General features: G+C 38.4%; 1 protein-coding gene across 4 annotated transcripts in view; it reads left to right on the forward strand.

Moving 5' to 3' along the window:
- Nucleotides 1-13189, forward strand: part of ntm (neurotrimin) — a 561945-nt gene extending 548756 nt beyond the window's left edge. For 2 of the 4 annotated variants that reach the window (XM_030745784.1, XM_030745782.1), the window contains 5 exons: nt 4508-4636; nt 6858-6978; nt 7259-7410; nt 9097-9132; nt 10481-13189. In XM_030745784.1, the coding sequence (XP_030601644.1) occupies nt 4508-4636; nt 6858-6978; nt 7259-7410; nt 9097-9132; nt 10481-10581 (539 nt within the window). In that variant the 3' untranslated portion in view covers nt 10582-13189. The remainder of the gene's footprint in view (nt 1-4507; nt 4637-6857; nt 6979-7258; nt 7411-9096; nt 9133-10480) is intronic. The other 2 variants (XM_030745783.1, XM_030745785.1) reach the window with 2 other exon arrangements.
- Nucleotides 13190-21394: the final 8205 nt, after the last annotated feature.

Raw genomic sequence — 21394 nt, forward strand, 5'->3', positions numbered from 1 at the left:
AGGCCTCTGTAAGAGCAGCTGGTTCGATGACCTCAGAGCTCTTACAGGGGTGTGACAGTGAAGCAGCTCAGACAGATACAAAGGTGCCAGTCCGTTTAAGGCTTTAAAAGTAAGCAATAAAATCTTAAAATCGATTCTAAAACGGACAGGGAGCCGGTGAAGGGATGACAGGACTGGGGTAATGTGTTCATGCTTTTTTAAACCGGTTAAAAGACGAGCTGCCGCATTCTGGACTACCTGCAGGCGGCGCACAGATGGTTGATTTATGCCAAAGTACAGAGAATTACAGTAGTCCAGGCGGGAAGTAATAAAAGCATGAATAACTTTTTCCAGGTCCTGCTGTGGGAGATGAGGTTTTACCTTGGCAATGACTCTGAGTTGGTAAAAACTGATTTTGGTAACAGCACTTACTTGCTTCTCCATTTTAAAACTACTATCTAAAATGACACCCAGATTTTTCACAGCATCACGACAGTGAGGAGCCAAATGACTCGGAGTGCCAGAGGAGTAGCTTGAGGGGTCAAATTTACCAAAGCATATGACCTCGGTTTTGCTTTCATTAAGTTTTAGGAAATTGTTTCTCATCCAGGACTTGATGTCACTTAGACAGTTCAGCAGGGGTTCCCATGGATCTCTGCTGTTCAGTTTGATGGGCATATACACCTGGATGTCGTCAGCAAAACAGTGGAAACAAATATTATGTTTCCTAAAAATCGACCCTAGAGGCAACATATACAATGAGAAAAGAATGCAAGGTGTCAAAGGTTGTCTTTTGGACAACTGTCAAGTCAGCAGTCTTCCCCATGATTGTGTAGCCTACAGAACTAGACTGAGAGACCATTTAAAGGCCATTACAGGTGTTTTGCGTTAATTAGCTGATTAGAGTGTGGCACCAGGTGTCTTCAGTATTGAACCTTTTCACAATATCCTAATTTTCTGAGATACTGAATTGGGGTTTTCATTAGTTGTCAGTTATAATCATCAAAATTAAAAGAAAATTAAAATAAATAAGCATTTGAAATATGTCAGTTGTTGTATAATGAATTAATATAATATACAAGTTTCACTGTTTCAATGGAATTACTAAAATAAATCAACTTTTTCATGACAATGCTAAAAGAAGAAATAAGCACAAGAGACAAAAACTTCTTGAAACAAAAATTTCTTGAAAACTGCATTTACACTCAAACTCAAAAGTTTAAGACCATAGCTCAAAAAAACCCAAAACCCCCCTCAAAACAGAAATCAAAGTGTCAAAAAAAGGTCTCAGTAATGAGCAGCTCCACCATTCTTGTTGATCACTTCAAACAATCGTTTAGGCATGCTTGATGCCAGTGTTTCCAGGAGGCTAGTGGGAACATTGCTTCAAGTGTTGAAGATGGCTTCATGAAGGGCTGTCTGGAACTGATGTCCATTTTTGTAAATGTCCCTTGCCATCCATCCCCAAATGTCTCAATCGGATTTAGACCAGGTGAACATGCAGGATGGTCCAAAAGAGTGATGTTATTCTCTTGGAAGAAGTCCTTTGTCAGGCGGGCATTGTGAACTGCAGCATTGTCCTGTTGAAAAATCCAGTCATTACCACACAGACGAGGGCCCTCAGTCATGAGGGATGCCCGCAAGCTGCTGTTTGACGCCCCTACACAACCTGAAGCTCCATTGTTCCACTGAAGGAAAACGCACCCCAAATCATGATGGCACCCCCCCCCCCCCACTGTGCCGTGTAGAAAACATCTAAGGTGGGATCTCCTTGTCATGCCAGTAACGTTGGAAACCATCAGGACCATCAAGGTTAAATTTTTTCTCATCAGAGAAGACAACTTTCTTCCACCTTTCAATGTCCCATGTTTGTTGTACCCTTGCAAAGTCCAAACTGGCAATTTTGTGGCGTTGAAGAAGACGTGGCCTTTGAAGATGTTTTTTTGTTTCTGAAGCCCTTCCCTCGCAGATGCCGTCTGATGGTTATTGGGCTGCAGTCAGCACCAGTAATGGTCTTAATCTGGGTTGAGGATCGTCCTGTGACTTGACGGACAGATAGCGCTGGTGAAATTTTTTGGGTCTACCACTTGACTTTTTTGTTACATACCCCTCATTCATTTTTTAAACAGTCATTTAAAAAATACAAAATGACTGTTTTACTGCGTCCAACCTCACCAGCGATGGCACGTTGTGAGAGGCCTTACTTATGCAGCTCAACAATCCTACCACGTTCAAAGTCAGTGAGCTTTTTTGCTTTTACCATCAGGAGGTCTCGACAGTGTAAAGACTTGACAGAAAATGACATGAAATCCAAATTTTTGCACAGCTTTTGGCTTTTAAAGGCTGTGGTCCTCAACTTTTGATCAGCTAAAAAAAATCATGTTTGAGTGTGAAAGCGGTTTTCAAAAAATTCCCTGCTCAAACGTTTTTGTCTCTTGCGCTGACTTCTTTTTTTAGCATTGTGAAGCTCTACTTAGAACCTTCTTAAGATCCAATACTGCAAAATGCAAATTCTTGCAATTTTTTAACTGGTCTTAAGATTTTGATCAGGAGTGTATATATATATATATATATATATATATATACAGCACTTTCAGAAAGATTTTTCCTGTAATAAGATTTATTTTATTACAATTTTAATTTTGATTAAAATAATTTTTATTAATTTTAATAAAAATAAAATATATTTTGTATTTTTATTAAAATAATGTATTAAAATTTATTCCCCACTGCTGCTGTATAATTTATTAATGCAACAATAATGTTGCGAAGATCTTGAGAGAGCTCACTGGTTACCCATCATCAGATGTTTCTTGTGTGACATCTTGGTAATCATGTTTTTATAGGCCATCACTTGGGACTCAACCAGCTGATATTAATTTGCACTAAGTGGCAGGATTGCTTTCTATTTACTGATAGATTTCATCTGGTGTCATAACTACTTTTTCGCACCTCCTTTTCTTCATGTGTTGGATACTTTTTCCCTGTGTCATTTCTCATTATTGCACATAATTAACAGGCATCTGTGATTTCATTTATTTGTATGTGTGGATTGGATGGGTTGTTACCAACATCTGGTGAGAATTTCATATCAATAGCACCTTTAGAAATAGATTTACTTAGAAAATTGGTGGCAGGTTCAATCTTTATTTTAACCCACTGTATGTGAAATCCTGCAGGAGTCAAAAAGAAGGTTTTAAATAACAAAGAGATGATTAGTTTTAAAGACATTCTACACACATACACAAATGAGACAGGATGTTGCTATTAATAGCAGGCACATGAGAAGAATCTTGTAGATATTTTAAGACCATTAAATACGAAGTTTAGGCCTTCATGTGCCAGTCTAGAGTATAGCTGCTCCTGCTGCTGATATGAAGGTACCTGCCAAAAAGCCCTTGCTTGACGTGAATGTGTGTCAGCTGGCAGCTTCATCTTGATTAACTCACCTCAGAGGAATTTGCGGTGTGGCTTTAACTGACACTGTAGTCTCTATTGGCAAATTCTATTATCCTCTTTTGAGAGAAAGCAAATCAGAAAAGGAACAAGAGGCACATAAATGGAACAGAGTGGAACCTGTACATCTATACAAGCCCTCTTGATACCTCACATCAGGTGATCATTGTGTCAGGGAGGCCTTCCATCCATAACAGCTTTCCCAGGTGCAATTCAATAATGTCCCTAAACCCAGCAAAGTGAATCCATGTGCAATTTATTACTGTCACCTTCCAACAGCTTGAAGTCAATTATGTCTTTTGTTCTTTATGTTGAGTGCTGTATTAAGTGGCTCTGTCAAGCGCGTCAAATTGATACAAGGAAAAAAAGCAAGGCTGGGATTTTTCCCCTCTTCATATTCTCATATGTCAGTAGTAGTCCCAGTGTGCTTGCAGTCTTGAGAGACGCACACAAAAGAACAGAATATGAAAGTTCTGACAGACAAGCAATAATGAGTAGGGCTAAACAAAGCATTAATCACCAAATGTTATAACATTCTCTGTAAAATGTTAGTAAGCTAAAGAATTGGTCTTTGTAAGTGCTGTAAGAAACAATACAGAAACATGAGAAAAAGACAGAATTCAGAATGTCATGATATTTGCAAGTGCAGGTTTTGATGCATTTGTAGCTGTGAGAATTTTGCCTGTCACCCCAGATCAGGTACTGACAAACATTATCAGGGTTTATCTTCATTCCTGTTGTTGCTGAATGTAGATGTTTTATTTCTGTGTTGGAGATGACCTTCTCTTTCTTTGGTAAAACAAAGACAGTACCAAAATAATTGTTACTGTTGTGGATCACATTCAAAGGATGTACAACTCTATACACCTAGGTCAATTATAGTAACAGCAAGGATTTATCATCCCTTGCAATCAATATGTTCCTCCTTCGTCTTCATGCACCAGCATGACAAGGTGTCCTGCAGGCGCACAGATTGTGAAAATACTGAACCAGGCCACAGCTGTTGACTAGTCACATTATCTCTAAATGACCTTCTCAACTCTCGTCTATGTGTGTGTGTGATCTTTTACAGGGGACCTGGTGTCAGATGATGAGTACCTGGAAATCCCATCTATATCCAGACAGAGAGCAGGGACGTATGAATGCACAGCTGTCAATGATATTGACACAGATGTGCAGACTGTAGACATCACCGTCAACTGTGAGTGGACTGCTAAATGTTTCAAAAACTAGTCATGCAAATAGTGCTAAATTTTGTAATGTGTAATACAATGGAGTGTTGGACTGGTGCTCATGGAAAAAAAAATACAATTTACACATTTCATACAGCTGAAAAACTGTGAGATTTTTTCAGTAATTGGGGTCATTTCAGACTGACATTGAACAAAATTCTATGTCTAATATATCTATGTATCAACGTTCTTCTACTTTTCCAATTCAGGGTTGTGTGGGGGCCATGCCATCTGTCATAGGGCAAGAGGCAGTGTACACCCTGGACAGGTCACCAGTCTGTTGCTGCAACATAGAATCATTCACGCTTATGGTCAATTTAGAATCACCAGTTACATAACCTCATGCCTTTTATGGGGGAAGAAGCCAGAGTAGCTGGAGAGAACATGCAAATGCTACACAGAAAGGTCCCAGGCTGGATTCAAACAAAGGACCTTCTTCCTATGAAGACCTTCTTCCTATGCTAACCACTGCTCCACTGTGCCACACTCATGTCTAATATACTTTTTAATAATCCATCAGAAAGAACAGTGAATTATTAGTCATAGCATTCCTAATAGGTGAAGTTCTGATGGCTCACAAATATACTGTCACTAAGTTTTACTAATTATTTTTCTTTTTTTTTTCAAATAGCAGACTTTATTGGGAACTACACACTAATAATGTGGGTAGCACATTCCTTTTTGTCCAACTTCAGTTGTTGGTGTCATAGATTCCACATAATAAAGTCTTTTTCTTTTTTCTCTTTTTTTATTGACCTTCTGTATAGAATGCAATTACGCCAATATGAAATAAGTAAATAATGCACAGTGTATAAATACATTTTATTCTAAAATGTTTAAATTCTTTAGATATTTGACCTGAATGGCATTCTATACCTGTGTGTACTTTAGCCTCATGTTTTGGCTGAGAGAAATTTGATATGACTTTCTGTTGTTCTGGCTCAGCCCCTCATGTTTGGCCATGCTTTGAGTCTGGGGTCCCTTTTTGCTCAGGACAGCATATCAAAAACTCCAACTTCACATATCCTTTCTGGCACCCCAGCTTTTCTATCACTTATTCTCTGAGTTATCTAATGAAAAAAGCATTCCATTTCTGGAAGTACTACCTAGTGATTGGATGGTTTTAGTTTTTAGGGTTTTTTTTTTTTTTTACACAATTCCTAGACTGCTGTGGTGAAAATGCAAGAGATCAGCAGCTAGAGAAACACTCAAAGCAGCAAGGCAGTAAGATCACATTTTGGCCTCATTATGATTTCTGACTTGGTTATTAACTGAAGCCCTTGACCTTTATCTCCAGGAGTTTATGCATTACACACTTGCCATATGATTGGCTGACTGGATAATTGCATGAGTAATCAGGGCTACAGGTGTTCCTAATAGTGCTCTGTCACTCTGTTACTTATTTATTTATTTAGGCTGGAAGTATGTGCTACTCACGAAACAAACAAACAAAAAACTTACTGTCACTGTCAAGTTTGGAGTACGTTCAGATTCAAAACTGCTGTATAACTATTTATTTATGTGAACCTTCGGTGTCTACCAGCGCTTACTTCAACTTTCTCTCTTTAACTATAAATAAATTAGCTGATTGTCAGGATATTAATCTGCTACTTAACTGCTGGTTCATTCATCGAGCATAAACTAGCATTTTAGCACTAATGACTGCTGTCAGTCTTTGGCTTATTTGACCAGAAACTGATATTGTGGCTTTCTGAGCTAATACTTCATTGTCACAAAATGGTAATTGCATTTATTTTGTTGTTATATTGTTTTCTGGCATTTTGTAGTACAAGAGATAATTTATTTTATCTTTGTGCAGTTACTATTTTTTAGTTACCACAGAGAGCCCTGAACAGAACATAAGATTTTCAGAGGCCCGTGAGCAGTGACTGAGTACTCGGCCATATTTGCTTATATTTTTCATACACAGCTAACAGCTAATATCTATATAATGATATATCTTTGTTGCAGGAGAATGAGATTAGATTGTTTCATTAAAACCTGGACAGTTAATTCCTTCACATCATACCCTAACACTATGCAATATCACGGTGTAATGAATATTGTATATAATTTAACCATAATATTTTTTTCACTTGTAGTAGTGGCAAGAGAAGAAAATGCCATGACCCCTCTTTTCCGATCAGCCTTACTTGCAGTCCTGAACACAGCATACCAATGTGTTTGTAGATGCTCCAAGTGTGTCAGAGGGCAGAGATGTCGGAGTGACGCCTGGCCAGAGAGGAGTGCTGGAGTGTGAGGCCGATGCAGTGCCTGAGGCAGATTTTGAGTGGTATAAAGATGACAGAAGGTAACTGGTTTTACATTAGAATTTTAAATAGGCAAATTGAAGGTGTGTGTGTGTGTGTGTGTGTGTGTGTGTGCGTGTGTGTGTGTGTGTGTGTGTGTGTGTGTGTGTGTGTGTGTGTGTGTGTGCGTGCGTGCGTGCGTGCGTGCGTGCTCAAGTTATCGATCTGCTGTGAGATTAGTGGTCCTAATACTACTTGAATTGAGTTTAACTTATTTGTAGGGAAAAAAGTGAAAAAAGAAAACCTTATTGATATGATTTGATGTTTTTTTCATTCATTTAGGATCTTTAATGGCTTTGATGGTATGGAAATTGTCAGTACTGGATCAGGGTCAAAGCTGACTTTCTTTAATGTGTCTGATGGAGATTATGGTAACTACACCTGTGTCGCCATCAACAAACTTGGGAGCTCAAATACAAGCTTCCTTCTGTATGGTAAGTACATTTATAATACATGACAACAGGAACTATAACTATGATGTTGTAATATGTTATGTGTGTACAGAAAAAAGGTGTTGTACGTAGATTTTTTATTTGGGCAGCAGTGCTTATTATCATTATCATTTCATGACCAGAGTAACACGGTGCAGCCCATGACAGTAACTGTTTTTCTGCTTTGGAGCCACTCAAACCAGAACCTGCAGCCAGTGGAGAATTTGTTATGCTCACCAAGTTGTGTCATCAAATCCAGTTCAAGATGGCTGCATTAACCAAGTAATACCCGCTGTGCAGGTCTTGGACTTTGTGTCCTATTGGGGACTTTCAAAACTCATCAGAAGCATTTCAGAAGTGGAGAGTTGAGTCTGCAAGGAGTGAGGTCAGATACTGATGTTGGATTAGAAGGTCTGGCTCACAGTTTCTATTCTAATTCATCCCAAAAGGTGTTCTATCAGGTTGAGGTCACAACTCTCTACACAGAGTTGTACACACCAAACCCTCATCCATGTATTTATGGAGCTGCTTTGTGCACTGGTGTGCAGTCATGTTGGAACAGGAAGGGGCCATCCCCAAACTGTTCCCACAAAAGCTGGGAACATGAAATTGCCCAAAATGTCTTGATATGCTGAAGCATTAAGAGTTCCTTTTACTAGAACTAAGGGGCCGAGCCCAACTCCTGACAAACACCCCCACACCATAACCCCCACCCCCCCCACCAAACTTTACGCTTGGCAGAAAGCAGTCAGACAAGTACCATTCTCCTGGCATCTGCCAAACCCAGAATCGTCCATCAGATTGGCAAACAGAGAAGCAATGATTTGTCACTCCAGAGAACACGTCTCCACTGCTCTAGGTTCTGGTGGGAGCACATTACATCACTGCAAAGCTGATGCTTTGTGTTGCACTTGGTGATGTAAGGTTTGGATGCAGCTGCTCTCTACAAACTGTTCTTGAGCTGATCTGAAGGCCACATGAAGTTTGGAGGTCTGTAGTGATTGACTCTGCAGAAAGTTGGTGACCTCTGCGCACTATGACCCTCAGCATCCTCTGACCCCACTCTGTGATTTTACGTGGCCTACCACTACATGGCTGAGTTGCTGTCATTCCCAATCACTTCCACTTTGTTAAAGTACCACTAACAGCTGACTGTGGAATATTTAGCAGTGAGGAAATTTCAGGACTGGATTTGGGGGTTGGGGTTAATAGTATATTGTGTATATTTTTTATAACCAATGTTAAAGAATAAGGAGTACAGCAGTGAAATGTGAAATTTCCAAACAGAATAATTTATTATTACTGGAATTAACATATTTCTAATTTCTCCTATACCTGGGAAGACAACCGTTAAACTAAAGGGCCTTTATTAGGAAGATGCATTGACCTGTGCTGTTCTTAAACTTACTGTGCTTCATATCACTAATTTATTTTTATTTTTTTGCTAAAATGACTCAGTGGTACTAAAAATTAAAACAGAGCATTTCACTCTCAATGGCTCTTGCCAGTGTTTTATCAGTTGAACTCTCTTGTCTGTAACTGTGTTTTCACTATGTAAAAAAAAAAAAAGAAAACAATAAAAATATTCCGCAGCTGCCTATTTTTCACGCTTTCCACAAGTGTTGTCAGTGATGTGTTGCTGTTCTGTTTCTGACATGTTGCTCTGTTCAATTTGTTCCCCTGCTGTAGTGGTAATTGAACCCACTAGCTCAACGCTTTTGCAAGGTTAGTATTCTACACCAGCATGCACTTCAACTGTCGTGGACTGAAAGTATTAACTGCATGCTGGAACCTGTGGAACATTGCCATTTTCGCAATTGGAACTTAGGCTGCATTAGAATTTCAGAGACTGACTCTGCTACATTTGAATAAAGGAGAAATCATTTTTCTTAGCTTTTTGAACCTGTCAAAATTGCACTTTTTTAACTACTTCTGTGATTTTTCTTAATTGGCATGTTAGAGTTGTTGTGTGGTGAGCAGCATCTCTGAGGATGTGAGCAGCAAAGTAAACTGATGTGAATCTGTGAAAATGGTCAATGAAGCCTGTTTCATTAACTGTGTTTCATCTTTCTTTTTTGCAAACCTAACTGCCTCTGTGTGACGCTGGCTTCATTTTGATTCTTTGCATGCTCTTTTTCCAATGTAAGTATTCATCATGTTTTGATGTTATCATTTGTTCTTTTGTGATTCTTTGTACCTTTATTTATTGCACTCCTACGTACAACAGAATTAGTAAAAACAAAGAAAATTGCACATATCTTGTGTGAATCCATGATTTTTTTTTAAGGAACTGCAGAGACAAATACCTCACCTACCTTCTTATTTAATATGTCCTTGTGACTGCTGGTAAGCAGATCCATTCTATTAGCACAGCAGAATTGTATTAATGACTTTGATTTTGACTATGACCATGAGTGATTGCCATTATTCTAATTAGCTGTAGGCAGGATTAGGGATAATCCACTGTGGTAGGATAATTGGATAGATGCCCCCAAAGGAAACTGTGGTGAACTCATGGAAATCCAAGGGAAATGAGTAGTCATTGTGTTAAGTTTCAAAGTAAAAATGAAAAATTATCCTCAATCCTAATAAACTAGATACAACTTCCCTCATCCCTGAAAAGAGCATGATGAAAATGTTTTTGTTCATAAAATGCATCATACAATTAAAAGATTACTAATACTAGAATACTTAATTTTAATTTTAAAACTTTTTCAGTTCAGTTCTCAATCCTGAGAACGTTCCTGAAAATCTAAGCTGTAAGCCATGGCTGCTGAGCAAGGTTACTTTTTTAATTCTTGTAAACCTCAGTGTAGAGCATGTCATCTTGATCAAAAACACAAAAACTCGATTTTCATGTCATCTTAGAAATACAATCATGCATCCCGTAACTCCTAATTCCCAATAAAATTAAATAATAAGCCATAATCATCACTGTCATATTTTCATATTTATCACTTCTTAAATCATTGTTATCACAAAACTGCATATGGATGTTAAGCTAACTCAGAAGAAGAACAAATGATCGGCGGTGGAGTTTACTCAGATGGTTTTCCTCCTTCCCTCCTGTTAGGACCGAGAGCAGTTCAGGATGGCAGCGGCGGGGCGATGAGAGTGCACTCACACAGCTGTCTCCTCTTTGTTATGATTCTGCCCTTCCTGCTCAGATTTTGAAGAGAAATGGATTTGAACACGTGTTTTGAGTGCGTGTCTGCGTGTGCGTTTCTTTTTGTTTTTTTGACTGAAACCACAAACTGATGCACAGTAAGTGCATGAGGTAATCTGCACCACATTGATGTTGACCCACTAAGTAATTATATAATAAGCTTGAGTCTTTCTTTTGTTTTCTAATTTTGAGATTTCAAGGATGTAACAATTGTTTCACCTTTTAATTTAATTCTATTGGATATTTTTCTCTTTTAATTATATTATTCTGGAGTGTCTCTTTTTACCTATGTCTCTCAAAAATGTTTAAATGTTTTGTCTTTTATTTAAATGGATTTGTCTTAATTTTAACCACACTGAATATTCAACTCCAGGAAAAGGCAAATTTGCAGCAAGTATAAGAGGTGAATGTTAAATACCTCAAAGTCAAACTGAGAGAGTGAAACAGAAGGAATTTAGGTTACCCTGAGGCTGGAGGCCTGGTATTATCATATTTTAATGTATAATAATTATCATTTAGTCTGGTTGTTAAAAGCAGAACTGTTCTTGACCTTCAAGTATTTTTGTTCTCAGCATTATAGTGATATACTTGCTATTGTGTTATGCTAATCTTTCAAATTATATTTTTTCAATTGTGTTTAGTTTTAAATATTTTTAAGAAGGGGAAATATGAAGTTGTAATTATTTGGGACAAATATCCTAGTTTCATGTCTTTGTCTTTTTTTGTTGTTCTTTATAGTACCAGTTGTACGCAAACATGTTGTCAAGATTATTATAATTATGTTAGAATTTAATGGTTACAAATGGAGGGAACATTAACTACACGTGTGTGGAGTTGACATCTGACTTAAGTAATGCAAATGTATTAATGCTGTTGGTATTTGTTTGAACATCATGCCATGTATACATGACACAGTTGTTCTAAAAAATTCCTGTTTATGTTCTAAACCAGCACTGGAGGGTTACGGAGCAGTCAGTTTGAGCATGTTAACACAAAACAAACACTTTCTGCATGTATTTAGACACAAATAACCCAAAGACTATATTTCACATTTTTCCCGTTTTTCAGTCTCAGCACCAAAACAAAGACACTTTTTTTAAGTATTGTCTTCTCCCTAACTTGAGAATAAACTAGAGGTCTTCACGGGTAAATTATTTTTTGCCTGCACAAAAATGTACCACGGTGAACCAAACTGCATTTGTCTGTTTGTATTTTTTTCTCTCTAAATGTAGGACTCAGACCCGAGTTTGCCGGCTGACTGACAAAACTTAACACAATCTTTTTCTCCTCTCACTTGTAAAACACAACTTGCTTATCAGCTCTGCAGTTCTGTTGCATATATCACATTATATATTACATTAGCTGCCATTTTCAATTATAACAATTGTTTACTTATTGCCACAGTTATCATTATCATGGGTTATCTGCTATTTGATATGCTCGTCAAAGTTAGTCTGACCTGGTCTATTTCCTGACCCACACTTTTTCATCCTAATAATGTAACAATATACAAATACACACAGCACATATAACAGGGCTGTCTGATCATGGCCAGGCCTCCTCCACTTGTACTGCATGTAATGGAAAACATACCTGGTAAGTGCAGTAATATAAAACATAGGTCATAAACATAGACTGTATATAAAAAATGGATGTAGGCACTGTGACTTGAGCCTCCAGTGTTGCTTTTGGCCATTGTCTTTTTTTTTGAAGGCAAGCATACCAGAGAATAAGGAATTGATCTTACTGAGAACCTGAAGACATTATGCACACCAAAAGCAACTTGAGGCATACTCTGCGCCATCACTTTCCATAAATTAAACTATAATGCACAAAATAAACATACTGTATTGAAGACATATTGAAAGTAGCAACTGAGACCATAAAGTCATTAGAAAAATGTTTAATTGGTAAATGTTTTATAGGCAAGTTTGTAGTCATTTTTTCACACTTCTTTGCCTTTGGACTTCACTTTGTCAATAATCATTTGTCATTAACCCCCTCGAAAGAAGGCAACTTTGAGGCACTTTTGCTTCCACTTCACATTTTAGACTTGGAGGCTAAGACCCATCTTTTATATAGTGTCCGTTATCCAGTCTTGCACAGGTCCACTGGTATGGGTACACTCGTGAAGACCTCTAGAGTAAATCTTTTAACATGGGTATGGGTAATTCGAGGGGGGGAAACATTTAAAATCATAGACACTTAAACCAAAATGTACAGTGTAGGAGTCAGATTGTGAGGTGCCCATTGTGAGATGAACATTGCATTTCTAGCTCTTACTAAAAAATAAGAAATAATTGCAGAGTTTACTGTATAGTATGCAAGCCAGCTGCAATAACTGAGATTGATCAGAGGTCTCAGCAACAGTTCTCATCATTTGATATAACTTGCATTATCAGAAAAGACAGGATATATGAGAAAACAAGAAAATCATATCTCCAGGTTTTATTATGAACATACATCAGTGCAGGCAGAGTGTCACAGGTGTTATGACAGGCAGCAAGCAAGCAGCAAATCCTTTACTGTATTTCGTTGTGAGTATGAGAATTTTATGCAACAGTCTGTAACCTCTCAGAAAATGACAGCGAGAAATAAAGCTGATCATTTATCTTTTTCACGTCTCTCATTTTGCCAAGAGATTTATACCAACTGCCAGACTCCACTCAGGCCCCCCTTCCTGGTAAATGCATTGTCTTTTAATTTTTTATTATTGAGTGACAATAACAAAAATGCTGCATCTGCTGTTAAACTATTGGCTTTTGTAATGAGGAAGAGAGTTTTTAAGACATTGTGTATCTCTTGCAAAATGCTGTTTGTTTCTGTGAACACTGTCAGCTTCTGTGAGAGCGGACATCATTTTGAACACATCATTTTGCTTTTGTAGGTTTCCATTGACACTGCAACAAACAGGAAGAGCGAATTAAAAGAAATTAGCGTGTTTCTCTTTAATTGCGGGGAAATAATGCATTTCTTATGATTTTACAGTTAACTTTTTTAAATTAACTTTTTAACAGCCAACTTTTCCTCTTTTAAAAGAAAATCCCGATCTTTTCCCTCTGGATTATGTCAGCACTACTGAGGTCCTAGTCCATCAGCCACATTCACCTTCATTGTTCTTTTCTTTCCATGGCTCTTTGGAATAACAAGGTTTTTGATGTGAAAACAAGAGCCATTATACAAATCAAAGAGTTATGAAACAGATGGGGTCATTATTAAAATTTATCAGGGTTAATGCATCACATACAGAGACGCAGACAGAGAGAGACTGCAGAATATTATTTATCTTCAGCACTGCAATGCTTGGAAATGACAGTAATTATTCCATCCTGGGTTGAAAGATGGCTCTGTTGATCACATGTGAATCCTGCACAGTCAAGATTAACCACATTTAAGATGGACAGTCAGTTCACCTCCTAGGGAAGTTTTTGCAGAGATCCATCCAGAAAAAAATTAAAGTCAACCAGTTGCTGTCAAAATTCACACATTCTCCCCTTTTTAAGCTGAAAATAAATTGCATGCAAATATATCCTTCTCAGTAGTTCCCTGAGCAAAGGATAAAACTGTCCCATTTATTTTATCTTTTACTACCTATTAGCACATGTTCGGTGTCCAGCCTGACTATTTAACTGTGGCAATGGCAATGGGATTGGTGCAGCAATAACCACCTTAAAGTAGTATTTAGATTTGGTTGTGCATGTGTTGCCAAGTGTGTGCTAGGATCAACACCACAGGAAAGTGCAATCAGCTGATTTTTTCAGCTTTTTTCCTTGACCTTGATCATTTTAATATTGCTGTTAATGTTTTTTTTTTTTTAATGTTTTTTAAACATTTAGGTCAAACCTATTTGAAAGTGCTTACCTTTAGAAACACAGACAGGTCTATATAAAACACCAGGGCATATTTTTTTAGCACCTAACCTGAAGTAGGTGGTTATATAGCATTACCTAATAATCAGTCTAATAATGGCAATGCCATATGATTGCTATGGCAGCAATTCAGAGTTGAGGCTGCACTGATCAACGCTGGCCAAATCTGTGAGAATTAAAAATGACTTTTGAACCCTAATTATTGTTAATATCATACAACAACACTGTTTATGAACTGCACTGAGATCTATCACCATGGATAAAATGTTGTAAACTGTTCAGCACTGAGTTAAGAAAGCACAAAGTCTCATCCGTGATCAGAGGGTGACGTAGTCTGTCCCTTCAGTGTAGATAGAAAAGAGACAGTGCTTGTCACATCACTGCTGGAAATCCCACTAAATCCCACTTATATTTTCTAAATTTTTTCTGAACTGTGTGCAGCTAAAAGAAAAAAGATCATTTTCATTTCATTGTTCTCAAATCCCTGCTGTTCCAAACATGTAAAAAGAGAAACATGTGGAGAAAACCTATGCAGGCTGCCTCTTTGAAGGCTTAATTTGGATTGTTTTCTTTCCTGAGGCCTTTTGTATTACTTAGAGCCAGTGTTCTTGATGCATTATGGACACAGTCAGCCTCAAGGTTAGACAAGCTGGCTTGCAGAGCAGTTAAATAAACACAATCATGTTACACGTAGTGAGGAAGTGTGATGATTTGATTTGAACCCAGCTAATTTCCATTTTACTGCCCATTTGGTTGATAAAACTAAGGCCTTTGTTGGTACTCATGGTGTCCAGTTGTTGTTAACTAGATTCATAATCCATTTTAAAATTGAAAAAGAAAGTCAGGTTTAATTAAATGTTTCATGTTTCCTTTGAATGTGACTATTGTGACTCAAGGCTTCATGCTAAATTGGAAATTTCACATACCTTGGGCATCCTTCCAGCTGACCTTATCACAGGTGTATCTTTATTTATCTGTGAAAACCATTTTAAATGTTTGAGGCTATGAACAGCTTTCAGTTTGGGATATTAGTCTGCAGGTTTCCACGTGGCAAGAAAAGAATGTTTATTGTTTGCTATAATACACTCACAGGAAGCACTAGCTGCTAACAATGAAGAATCACAATCACATAAGCCTGATACTTTTGTTATTTTCATGGCTTGGAACCAGAATAGCCAAAATAGCTATATTGAAGGGTTAGGGGTTATCACCTCATGTGATATTGTAGCTTTTTACAAAATATCATGTTTATGAAATCATTTGTGTCAGGAGTTAAAAGTTGAAAATTGACATTGCACTATTGCATTTACTCAGTAATTAATTTTAAACTCTGGCTCGCTCCCATGTGTGTCTTTTGTCCTGTCTCCCTCTGCTCTCTTCTCTTTCTCCTCATCCCTCACCGGCTGTGGCAGATGTTCTGCTGGAGGTCTCTTCCTGTTAAAAGGGAGTTTTTCCTTCCCACTGTTGCCAAGTGCTTGTTTATAGGGGTTCCTCTGATTGTTGTTGTTTTCTCTTTATTGTAGAGTCTTTACCCTCCAATATACAACATTAGACACATTGAGGTGACAGTTGTTGTCATTTGGTGCTATATAAATCAAACTGAGTTGAAGTGAATTGAATTTTATTGCTTCTCCACATGCTGCCTGTGCAACTGTACATAATGTGTATCTCTGTCAGGCAAGCTCAACGCAGCAGGAGCTGACATACCTATTTCAATAGGAAGCAAGCAACTTCAGTAATAATTCATCTTTCAGACAAATAGAAGGCAGTGATATTGCAGTTTCTTTGTGTCTGTACTCTCTTGTTAACACCCACTAAGCATGACTTTGAAAAAAATTAGATGCAAATACTATTCAAGTCCAAATTTATGATGACAAAGTGTAAGAAACTGAGCAGAGGATCTTGGAAACATATTTTTGATCCTTCGCTGGCATTCATCTATTAAACTGTGTGCTGGATTCACATAATTTTTATGTTTCTGTATAACTCCAGTGAACCAATTCTGAATCACACCCCGTAAAGTTTCATATTTTGGTAGCATTGCATATTTATGTTTATATGACCAATTACATTGCCTGTTTGAAGACTGTGCAGGGATTGCAGGACTCATTCTCTCACTCAGCATTAGCAAACAGAGGCCCAGTTGGAATAGTGGTAGGGTGGGGTGGAAAGGGGCTATGAGTGTGTTTCTTTTTTTTCATTTTTCCACATCTGAAAGTGAAATGAGTAGAAAAGTGAATGAGTTTGTGATGCATCTACCAGGTAGTACTATTAATTTTAGGTGTTTTGTGACATTTGTTTGGTATGCTTTGGCGTCAGAAGGAGACCAGAAGGAGATGTGAACTTTGATTAGACACAAGAAGTCAAACATTTGTCTCAGCTGCCAGGGCATTATCTTAGCAGATGCATGACATAGTATCACAATATGTTGGTATTCATTTTTGGATGATTTATATAACTAAAATTCTGTCCTTTGTCTAGCTACAAGTTCATGGGACTCTTCTTCAGATTAGCTTGTTCCCAGAGTGGGGGGAGACGTCATGCTACTTGACTCCATGCATTGTAAAGGATTGTTGGTTCATATGTATTTTCTTGATGAAACGTGTGTGCTCATATTTAAGGCTGACAATAATAAAATGTTCTATCTTAATATCTTGTGTTAGGATATATTTTTGGTGTTTTTATTCAGTGTTAATGGGTTATTCAGAATAAACATTCATAGGAAGAAATCAAATCCCTGGCCATACAGTGCTGACAACAGAGTTTTCCATGACGTAGCAGCAAAGTCCCCCAGAGTGGCACCTATCCAGGAACAAGACAAACTTATTGATTTTCCTGTCCCTCAGAAGTCCTGACCTTGGACTGAGCTCGTTGTGGTCTGTCTGCTACATTACCAACAACCGCTAACTGCCATTCTTTAAATGGCATCAATGTGTCTTCCTGCCTGCACACAGTGTATTCTAAGGGTTCTGGTACATCAGTTATGTGCAGCACAGAGGGACGTCAACCATAACATTCTGAATGTGTTTCTGTTCCTTAGAGAAAGCTAATTGCATACTGTACCTGCATAGAAAAGCTATTTCCTATTCTCATTCATTCACATTAAAAAGATATGTACCAGGAATCTTTTTTTTTTCTCTTCTGTTAGTTGTTACTGGCAGAGATGCTTGTGACCTGGAGAAATGTTTCTAGAATGCTTCTATTACCAGGTAATAAATAATGTAAACCCATGTCCATAATGTGTTCAGTATTACAGGTTCTGTGCTTTTTTTATTGCAGTTCTTAAGCAGTGGCAGAAAAAATGACTTGGCAGTTGATACCCCACAGCTCTACTTCAGTCACAACAAATATTTAATTCATGCAAACATCTGTTCTCTGCTGCTAAGGGTTGCTCATTACATTAGAGACTGAACACAGTGATGCTACTCGAAAGGTAAAAGATTTTTGTTTGACTTAAATCAAAGACCAGTGTCCCTAAAAATCAAAGCCAAAAGGAAAATCTTAGGTTTGAACAATTTAAAAACACTGAAAGTGATTGAATGTAGGTTATAAAACCCAAGTCATCACAACCATTAGCTTGGAGCTAAAATGAGTGACTAGGCAAAATACTCTATTCACTCCAAATGGGCTTGTCTCTGGGCGACTTCAGCCTTTTTCAGTTTAATTCAGTTTTATATAGTGCCAAATCACAACAAACGGTCATCTCAAGGTGCTTTATATTGTTTGGTACAGAGAAAATCCAACAGTTAAAACGACATCTATGAGCAAGCACTGCCTCGACTGGTTGGGACTGAGGGGAGAGAGACAGGACGAAAGACACACTGAGGAAGGGAGCCAGAGATTAATAATAACTAATGATTAAATGTGGAGCGGTGTATAAACAGAGTAAAAAGAGGTGACTGAAAATAAATATTCAGTGCATTAATGGAAGCCCAACAACAGCCGAGGTCTATTGCAGCATGACTAAGTGAGGTTTCGGGGTCCCCTAACTATAAGTTTGATCAAAAAGGAAATTTTTAAGCCTAATCTTAAAAATAGAGAGGGTGTCTGTCTCCTGAATCCAAGCTGGGAGCTGGTTCCACAGAAGAGGGGCCTGAAAGCTGAAGGCTCTGCCTCCCATTCTACTCTTAAGTATCCTAGGAACCACAAGTAAGCCAGCAGTCTGAGAGTGAAGTGCTCTGTTGGTCTTTAGGATAAGATGGAGCCTGATTATTCAAGACCTTGTATGTGAGAAGAAGGATTTTAAATTAAATTCTGGATTGAACAGGGAGCCAATGAAGGGAAGCCAATATGGGAGAAATCTGCTCTCTCTTTCTAGTCCCTGTCAGTACTCTAGCTGCAGCATTTTGGATCAGCTGAAGGCTTTTCAGGGAGCTTTTAGGACAGCATGATAATAATGAATTACAATAGTCCAGCCTAGAAGTAATAAATAAAATTTACACAAGTAGTAATAATAAATAAAAATGTACTGAAAATTAATGAAAGAAAATCAGCCATTGCTTTTGAATTGTGGTTTAACAGAATCATTTTAAAAAGCACATTAATGAAACTGGCCTAGAGAAAAATGATGGTACCCTTAACAGTTTGTTGTGCAACCCCTTTGGGGCAGTCACTGCAATCAAGTTATTTCTGTAACTCTCAGTGAGACTTCTGCAGCTGTCAACAGTTATTTTGGTCCACTCCTTTTGAGCAAACTGCTCCAGCTGTCTCAGGTTTGAAGGGTGCCTCCTCCAGACTGCAGACTGTATGTTTCAGCTCCTTCTACAGTTGTTCAGTAGTATTTAGATCAGGATTCTTTGAAGGCGACTTCAGAATCGTCCAATGTTTTGTTCTTAGCCATACCTGGGTGGGTTTAGTTGTGTGTTTTTGGTCATTATCCTATTGGAAGACCAATGACCTGCAACTGCGACAAAGCTTTCTGACACTGGGCAGCACATTTCACACCAGAATATTTCGATAGTTTTCAGATTTCATTGTAGACTAAAAGACACCCTGTGCCAGATGTAGCATAGCAGTCCCAGAACATAATTGAGCCTCCTCCGTGTTTCACGGTAGGTACAGTGTTCGTTCTTTTGCTGCTTTATTTTTGCATCTGTGAACCTAGAGCTGATTTGACTTACAAAATAGCTCTAGTTTTTTCTCATCTGTCCAAAGGACACTTTGCCAGAAACTTTGTGGCTTGTCAACATCCAGTTTGGCAAATTTCGGTCTCGCTTTTTTATGATTTTCTTTCAACAGTGGTGTCCTCCTCGGTCGTCTTCCATTATATCTAATTTGGCTCAAACAGCAATGGATGGTGTGAACTGATGCTGATGTACCTTGAGTCCACTTCTAATCTCTTTGGGAGTTATTCTGAGCTCCTTTTTGGTTACCATTCGTATTATCCGTCTCTTCAGTTTGTCATCAATTTCCTCTTGTTGCCACATCCAGGGTGGGTTGCTACATTCCTGTGGACCCAAAATGTTGGAATAATATGTTCAACTGTAGTCACTGGATCATCAAGCTGCTTGGAAATAGTCATATAGCCTTTATGCTATATGACTTGTCTATGCTTTATGCTTGTCAATAATTGTATGTCTCATATCCCGAGACAGCTTTCTCCTTGGCTTTCTGTGGTACACACCATAATACCAAACGTATGTTAGAAAGTTAGAAGACACCTGTGATGCTAATTACAGGACACACTTTAGTTTAACATGTCGCTATGGTCAACTTATTTTCAGTCTTTTCTAGTGTACCATTATTTTTGTCCAGGCCAGTTTTATTTTCATTAATTTTCAGTAAATTTTAATTTATTATTACTTTTGTCAGTTTCAAGTTATTTCAGTGACCACTGTGGGTTTTTCTTTCCTCAACAGAAGGGCACCAACAATTTTGTCTACATCTGTATATTGTCTCAATCAACCCTTGTTCTTTGTCAGAGCACCTGTTCACCAGTTCCTAGTGTTTCCTTGCAACTGTGTGTTTTCTACGTTTAGGTTATTAGTTCCTAGTTTCTTATTTTGTACCTTATGTTCATGTTTTGTACTCCTGCCATCAGCCCTCAGTAAAAGACTTGTTTTATTTCACCTCAGTCTTCTTCCTCATGTCTTCGTTTGGGTTCTACAACACACAACATCAACAACACACCATACCATGACAGTACTTAGAAAGGGCTATTACTCACTAAGGATCAGAAAACTCATTCCTTACCCAAGTCTAAGCCAGCCTCCCCCACTCCCACTGACTTCTCGCCTGGCCCTGCCTCCTTTCTGGCAAGTCAGTGGTCGGAATATGAGGAGCCTCCAAATCCACCTCTATCCACTGCCAAGAAAAAACATTGCACTCGCCATCCCCTTTCCTCAGCAAATCAGCTCATCCAACTCATCACCGCTCAGCCCTTCTGCCTCGATCCCGCTGTTCAGCCTCTGGATGCAGCCTGTTTTTCCAGCTCTCTCATCCAAGAAGAAGACAGACATTTAATAGTGCATAGCACTGCAGGCCCCATCAGAGACTGAATATCCTGCACCCATCTTTGCTCCCATTCAGCCTCTTGAATCGGCAGAGGGTCCTGCATGGATCCAGGCTTCAGAGAAGAGCAGCCCCAATTGTCTGGGGAGATTAGAACCCCTGTGCAACCCGTGGATCCTGAGCAACCCTTGTATCCCATGCCAGAGCTGCCTCAGCCACAGTTACCAGAGGAGATGGCCATGTGCCCTGCTGAGCAGCCCAATCGTCAAAGGGGATGGCCTCATCTCCACAACACACCATCCCATGATAGATAACTTTGGCAGAGTATACAGTATCACCCATCATGCTGAAGTTATAGCAATTTGAATGAGATTAAAATTTTTTATGCCGTTGCCAAAACTCTATCAACAAGTGAACTACTTGTAAGTTCAGGAAAGTAAACATTTTAAATATAGTTCACACCACAGTCAACCAGCCGTAGGTATGTCATAACCCTGAAGTC

The sequence above is a fragment of the Archocentrus centrarchus genome, chromosome 14, assembly GCF_007364275.1.
Source record: "Archocentrus centrarchus isolate MPI-CPG fArcCen1 chromosome 14, fArcCen1, whole genome shotgun sequence".
NCBI classification, from domain to species: domain Eukaryota; kingdom Metazoa; phylum Chordata; class Actinopteri; order Cichliformes; family Cichlidae; genus Archocentrus; species Archocentrus centrarchus.